This window comes from Lynx canadensis, chromosome C1 (genome assembly GCF_007474595.2).
Source record: "Lynx canadensis isolate LIC74 chromosome C1, mLynCan4.pri.v2, whole genome shotgun sequence".
Taxonomy (NCBI): domain Eukaryota; kingdom Metazoa; phylum Chordata; class Mammalia; order Carnivora; family Felidae; genus Lynx; species Lynx canadensis.
Window position 1 is genome coordinate 209,387,563 of NC_044310.1, and position 7,281 is coordinate 209,394,843.

Below are 7,281 nucleotides of genomic sequence, written 5' to 3' on the forward strand. Positions count from 1 at the left end.
GGAAAAGGATGTTTTCACAAAGCAGCATACTCATTCCTGGGAAAAGTTGTTTGCCAGGGGCGGGTCCGCTTTTGTGTTTCAGAGGAGAATGGACTGTCTTTAAACTCAACAGGGCAGAGGCAGGTGAGCAGAATTCACGATGGGAAGCGGGCCAAGCAGCATTCAGTGCCTCACAGAAAACACACCCGCACACACCTCTCATCTCGCCATTTACATCGTACAATACGCACTGTCGAATTTTTCTGCCATGGTGCTGTGAAAGCATGGTGTGCTGCTACTCCCAGATTATTAGGGATATGACTATATGCATGTTCCAAAATATTATACTCTCCCTAAGAAAGCTCAGAAGATCGTTTGGCTTTGGTTGGTTGGTTTTTAAGGTACCCACCACGTAAAGGGGATTGCATTTTAAAGCCCCTTGAAAAGATGAAAACTCTATTTGGTCATCAGTTTCTTTTAGAGCAAATATTATTTCTTCTACTCTACATAAAAAGAGACCGGTTCGACCGAAGAAAGCAGGTGAGGAGAATTTCTTCTTTCCTGTCCTCTTTCATCTCCCCTCTGGCCACAATGTTGGTTCTGCTGGGTTTTTTTCTTTTTTCCTTCAAACTCTCATTACTTTATAAATGAAACACTTTGCAGCATAAATGGTTAAAGGATTAGAGGGGTTTTCCCCTAAGTGTTTTTTTTTTTATCATTTAAAAATAACCAAAGTTTTTAACTGATGTTGATATATACAATTAAATCTCTCTTGTCTAGTGACTCATGAAAATAAAGGTTAAATACTGATCAAATAATGCTTTGTGTAATATATCCTCTAAAATCTTAGTCGGACTGTTTTTATATCTATGTCTTGTTCTAGAAAACAGAGAAGGATAGGGGTCAAATATTAGAGGCTGTTAGAATCAAGGAGACTGAGGCCACATGATAAGCAAATACCTATGAATAGAAACCCAATGCACAATTTCTTATGAATGGACACACATTACGAAGACTAATGCTTTTAAAAGCTCATTCTGTGAAGCATATATCAAAAAGACTATCACAAGATAATCAGTTCGTCAGAATAAAGTGTTTCCAAATGCTGGAAACTTCTACATTGCCAACTCATCACATTATTTGCAAACTGCACTCCTCTCTTCTTCCCACAATTATGACCACCAGAAAACAGGCTCAACGGAATGAAGGACAGGCTGATTTCCTATTACAAATGTTTTTCATTTTCAGTAGAGCCTTAGCCACAGAAGACGTAACAGGCTAAGTTTCCACATTTACTGAGGTGTCTACTCTTGCCTTTAAAGACCAACCAGAAATGCCCCCCAAACGAAGGGGCTTTAACATTCAATGCAAAATCAAACCAGACCTCTGCGCTCCCCTAGCTCAATACTCTTTCTCTTCCACACACAAAAAAATGTTAAGTAATTTTACAGAAGATGTGCGGTAGTCCTCAAACGATCTGGGTGATGTCTCCCTGAGGCCTTTGCAAGAACAGACAACGGTAAGGCAGACACGCTGGGGTGAATTTCCATAACTCTTAACTAATAATGGGTCTCAGACACCAGCAGACTTCACTGCATACCCTGTATGAAAACAGCCACGCCTGTGAGGTGGTGGGTCGGGGTGTGAATAATATTTCACAAATCCTGGTTCGGGAACAAAAAGAGAATGTCACCCATAATGACTTTCTACAGAGAGTCACAAACAGGCAAGTATGTCTCTCTAAATATGTAAGCCTGAATAAGCTCTTCCTCCTGAATCGTTTTAGGGCAGCAGGAATAAAAATTGATGTTTCCATTGCTATTTATGTTGCCTTGGTATTGTGAAATCACAGAACTAAAGGACACGGAGCAACTTGATAAGATCACCCTGAAGAGCTCCAAGAAACTATCTCAAGTGGAGGGTTTGGTTTAGACCCTGTATTAACCAGTATTTTTGTCGTCTGTTCCTTCTAGGGACTGACCTAAATATACAGTCAAAAGAAAACTTCAATAAAGAGAACAAGGTTCTTATATAGGGACTTCACAAGCCTCAGCACTGGTGTAGGGTATATATTTTTGAAAATCATACGGTTAAGTATTTCACTTGGGAACCTCAAATGAAAAAGGCCTCCTGGGCCGCTGTTCCAACAGGTTTATTTGACCACCAGCCAAGTGTTATGGGGGGGGGGGGCGGGGGAGGGGGGGAGAGTACACCTTGTGTGCCCTAACCTCTCCCATCCTGGGAATGCACCCCCTAAGGAAGCAGTGGGAAGGAGAGGAAAGGGGGCCTAGGCAAAGAGGAAGAGAATTCCAGCACAGGGTTCAAAGCGGTTTTGTCTTCTGACTTTGTCACCATGAAACGCACCTGCTGTGATGTCCAGTCGAGCTACTGGAGGTCCTCTGGCTGCTTCTGGAAACTGATGCTGGCATAGGCGCTTAAATCCTCGCTGGAGCGGCGGGTGGAGCTGCCCTCGCCGCTGCCCAGAGGCTGATGAGGGGGCGGGGGCGGGGGCGGGGGCGGCTGTGGTTGAGGGGGGCGCTCCTGAGGGCGCTGTTTGAAGTCCTTGACCAAATCCAGGTCTATGTAGTTAAGCCCGTTCTCCAAACCCCCGGCGGCCCCGCACACTTGGGCCGGCTCCTTGGGGGCTCCCCCGAGCTCCCCAGGCCTCAGCCACACGTTCTCGAAGGAAGCAGAACTGTGGCGTTTCACCTCCTCGGCGCTGCCGTTGCCACCACCGCTGCCCCCTCCTGCAGCGCCCCCTCCGAAGGGCACCGTGTTGCCCGCCCGGGTGGCACTGGGTGTCGAGGAGAAGGTCTCGGAGCTGTGCCGCCTCCGGCACCCTTGCGGGTCCGCACGGATCACTTTGGCACTCTGGTTCCGGTTGGGGCTGAGGTTCACCCTGGTGAAGGCGCTCATGCCTCCGGGTCCCTGCGGGCCCCCCAGCAGGGAAGAGCGGGCCACCAGCTCCCCTGCTTTTTGAGGCGCAGTGGGGGAAGCCGAGGCCGCCAAGGATGAGGAGGGAGCCGCGGCCGTGGCCCCCGGAAGGCTCGCCTCCTCCACAACGAGGCCTGTCCGCATGTCAGCATAGCTGATGGGGGCAACTGGTGAGGTGTCCACATAGCTCTGACCGGGACAGCCCATCTGCATGGTCATGTAGTGACCGCGGCTGCTGGGCACGGCCCGGGTGGGCCTGCACACGCTGGCCGCCCCAGGAGGTGTGGGGCCCACTCTGCCTGGCTGGCCCCCGGCACCCTCCTGCCAGGTGGCCCTCCTGCCTGGCCCCAGGTCCATGTTCATGTACTCTTCAGTGCCAGTCTCTTCCTCTCTGGGGGCTGGCTGGAGCTGGGATGGGCACCTGACAGAAGGCGAGCCGCGGGAAGCCACGGGACCAGATAAGTAGCCCGGCTGATCCCCCCCAAACTCAATATTCACATATTCCCCTGGGCTCTTGGGCTCCGGAGGGTGCAGCAGCGGGGGCTGTGGCTGCTGCTCTCGGACCCGAGGTAAGGTGCTGGCCTTGGGATCCCCCAGGGACAGCCTCGTGGGCCGAGCCAGGCGGCTGTTGGTCTGGGCAGCTGTGTCCACCTTTCGAGGCAGATGGGGCTGCAGGACCTGATGGTGGATGTGCGGGAGGCCAGAATCGGGCCTGACCCCACAGTACCCGCCGCCCAGGCTGTCGCTGCTGGTAGAGGAGGAGGAATCTTCCGCGGTGGCGGCATAGAGAAGGCGACCAGAGCTGGAGGAAAGGCGGAGGTGCTGGTGCCGGGCACTCTCCTCCAGCTCCCCGGGGCGCTGGGTGTGCTTAAAGGACCTTGGCAACGAGTAGTAGGAGAGGACTGGCTTGTGCTGGGGGTCCTCCGGGCCGTAGTAGCAGTCGGAGGGGCTGCTGGTATTGGAGTCCCCCACCGGCGACATGTTTATGTAGTCACCAGTACAAGACAAGAGCTTGCCGCCACCACTCTCTACGGGGAGTTTGGGATGTGGCAGAGCGTGAGGGTGGTGGCCCCCGACCCCGTTGGTCCACAGCTTCCCGTAGCTGCCCCCAGAGGGGGCGGCGCCGCTGCCGCTGCCGCTGGGCCCACCTCCGATGTCAGGAGAGCAGCTGCCGCTAGGGGACATCATCATGTAGCCATTGGGGTCCACCCTCTGGGGATGGCGCCTGATGGGGTTGATGATCTGCTGTGGCGCAGACACGCTCTTGGGGCTCATGGGCATGTAGTCCCCGCTGCCCTTGCGGCTGCTGGGCACTGGGGCCACTCCTGGGGACATGGGCATGTAGCCATCATCAGTGTGGAGAGAGGAGGTGTCTGGGCGGTGGTGGCCCCGGTGCACCTCCAGACCCTCCTCGGGGTAGGAGTGGGTGGGCACGAAGGCGGAGTGCCGGTAGCCGGGCAGGCGGCCTCCGCTGCCACCTCCTGGCGGGTAGGCAGGCATCATCTCCGTGTACTCCTCGATGGAAGCCACCGAGGACTGCGATGGGGTCTTCTGGTGGGAAATGGTAGGGGACGTGCCGGCCGAGTGAGTCCGCTTTCGGAACCGATTATCCAGATCGGCTGCACTAGCTCCTTCATCCCCGGCCAGGGCTGGGCTGGTGCCCAGGCCGGCCCCGGCGACGTAGCGGTGACCATTGCCACCCCGAGGCAAAATGTAGTGACCATTGGGGGCGGTGAGGGTGGAGGATCCTTTGCCTCCCATGCAGATGTAGTTGCTCAGCTCCTCCTCCCCGCGGGCCGGTGGGGTGTGGCCCAGGGAATCCGGGGTGACACTGCGGAAGGAACTTCGGAAATCGCAAGGACTGGAGCCGTACTCATCCGAGGAGATGAAACCGCCATCGCTGGGGGAACCGGACACAGAAGCACTAGAGCGCCGGGGGAAGAGGCAGTCCGAGGTGGAGCCGTGGCCACTGGTGCTGCTGGACGACAGACTGACCGGGCTGGTGGCAGAAGGCGAGCAGCGGGACGAAGGCATGGGGATGGAGCGGCTGTGGTTGAGAGGCGGGTGCAGCCGGGAGCTGCCGCGATGCCGGTGCGCGTGCGTCCTGTTGGTGCTAGGACTCACGGGGCTGCCGTCCACCGAGGCCGGGCGGGACATGGTGCCCTCGCCGTCGCTGGACGCGCGCACGCGGAAGGAGCCCTGCTTCCCGCCCACCATGCTGGCCGGAGAGGTGGCGGTGATGCTCTCGGTGCGAGAGCGGCGGGTCAGCCCCACCTGGCTGGGTGGCGGGTTGTTGAGGTGGTGCCTGCGCAGGGGGACGCTGATGGGGTTGGAGCAGTTGGAAGAGGACTGGCTCTTACTTCGAGGACGGAACTCGTCGCTCATGGCCCGCATGGCCTCCAGGATTGTCTCGTGCATGTTCTGGGCCACCACAGAGTCATCCACCTGCATCCAGAACTCCCCAGGTCCCGTCACCGCGGAACGGCCCACTTCGATGAAGAAGAAGTTCTCGGAGTGGCCGCAGCGTCTGATGTTCATCAGCTGCAGCACCACGGCCGCCGCCTCCGAGTTCAGCTTCACGAAGCTGATGGTCTTGCTGGTCAGGCAGAGACGGTAGATGCCAATCAGGTTCTTTGTCTGACCCAGGCCCTTGGGTTTCAGGATCACCTGCCAGACCTCCTTGAACGCAGGTCCTGGGGGCACATCCCCGTAGCTCAAGTCCTCCCCAGCCTCGCCGAGGCCCGAGCTGCCACTGCAGCTGCCCCCGCCGCCTCCTGCCCCGGGGGCCGCGGCCCCGTCGTGGTGGCTCTTGGCCCGGTTGTGCAGCTGCAGGAGGGCCTGGTACCAGCTGTCCTGCTCCGCCTCGCTGTCCGCCGCGATGGCAAAGTGCTCGTCCCGGGTGTAGAGGGCCACCAGGTGCTTGTTCTTGGAGTCCGCCCGCTTGTTGATGTTGAAGCAGCTCTCCAGGGGGATCGAGCGTTTGGGGGCGCTCGACTTGTGCCGCCACTTCTTCTCGTTCTCGTAGTACTCGAGGCGCGCCGGGCCCCCCGCCTCGCTGGCCGCCCGCAGCACGAAGAAGCGCTTGTGCATGCTCTTGGGTTTGCGCAGGTAGCCCACCTTGCGCACGTCCGAGAAGCCTTCGGTCTCCGGAGGGCTCGCCATGCTGCCGCCGCCGCCGCCGCCACCGCCGCCGCCGCCGCCGCCGCCGAGGAGAGGGAGGCGCCGAAAAACAACCGGGTGGGGGGCGGAGGCTCCTCGCCGCGGCCCCGCACATGCAAACAGGGCTGGAGGCGGCAGAACCCCCGACTCCAAACACCACGCCGCCGCCCGCGCCGGGGAGGGGCAGCCGAAGGGGGACGCAGCGGCTGCGCCAAGGAGGTGGCCCCGGCCGGAGTTTACGGGCGTTTCATGCCCTGGGGGGGAGGCAGTGCGTCCGGCGCTAGTGCAGCCCGGATCCTCCGAGAGCCAAGTCTCCTCGCAGCCGCCGCGGCCGGGAAGGAGCGAAGATGCATCTCTCGCCGCCCGGGCTGGAGTCTGGCGCAGGCGGCGGCGGCCAGGGGTCCCCGCGTTGCCCCTCCAGGCGCGCGCGCCTTCCCTCCTGAGTTCCCCTCTGGAAGTAGCGATTCCCGAGGCAAATTAAATATCCTTGGGCAGGGGGAGGCGAGCTGCCAAGTCCCAACGTTGCACGGGGTTCTCCCTCCTCCTCCTCCTCCTCCTTCGCCTCCTCCTCCGCCTCCTCCCACCCCCCAACCGCCCCGCCGCCACCAGCCGCCCAAATACCAGCTCAATCGCAGAGACCGCGGCGCTGCGGCTGTTGCTGCTGCTGCTGCCGCCCGCGGACGGGTCCGCTGCAGCCCCCATTCGGGCCCATCTCGGCGGACGGAGAAAGTGCCTTTTCCACGCGAAACGCTACTAGGCGGCCGAGGGAGCTGGGGACGCGCCGGAGGGACAGGCTCATCCCTGCCCCTCGCTCCAGTCGGCAGGGGAGGAGGGGAGGGGACGAGGGCGGGAGGCAAAGGGGGAGGTTTGGGAAGGAGTCGGGGAAGACGCCTCTTCCCCGGGAGGCGCTGCCTCTGCAGTTACTTCTCCCCTCCTCCCTCCTCCTCCTCCTCGGAGAGTTGCCGAGAGCCCCAACCAAAACAAGCGGCGGCGTCTGGCTCTGCGCGCCGGCCCCCGCCGACCGCGCCGCCGTCTCACTCCGAGGAGAAAAACACGTGACGGAGCCTCCGCGCTCCGCAGCCCGGCCGCCGCCGCCGCCGCCGCCGCCGCCGCCGGGAGGCTCCCGCCCGGGTCTCTACATTCCCGGCCGAGCCCGCCCCGCGCCCGCCCCTCTCCGCCCCCCGGCAGTGCCGCAGCGGCGCCCGCGCT

General features: G+C 59.6%; 1 protein-coding gene across 1 annotated transcript; it reads right to left on the bottom strand.

Moving 5' to 3' along the window:
• Positions 1-2,170: 2,170 nt before the first annotated feature.
• On the bottom strand, positions 2,171-6,076 carry IRS1 (insulin receptor substrate 1). The gene has a single exon (XM_030327168.1). It carries the CDS (start codon positions 6,073-6,075, stop codon positions 2,365-2,367), a length of 3,711 nt encoding a protein of 1,236 aa, XP_030183028.1. The 5' UTR covers position 6,076; the 3' UTR covers positions 2,171-2,364.
• Positions 6,077-7,281: the final 1,205 nt, after the last annotated feature.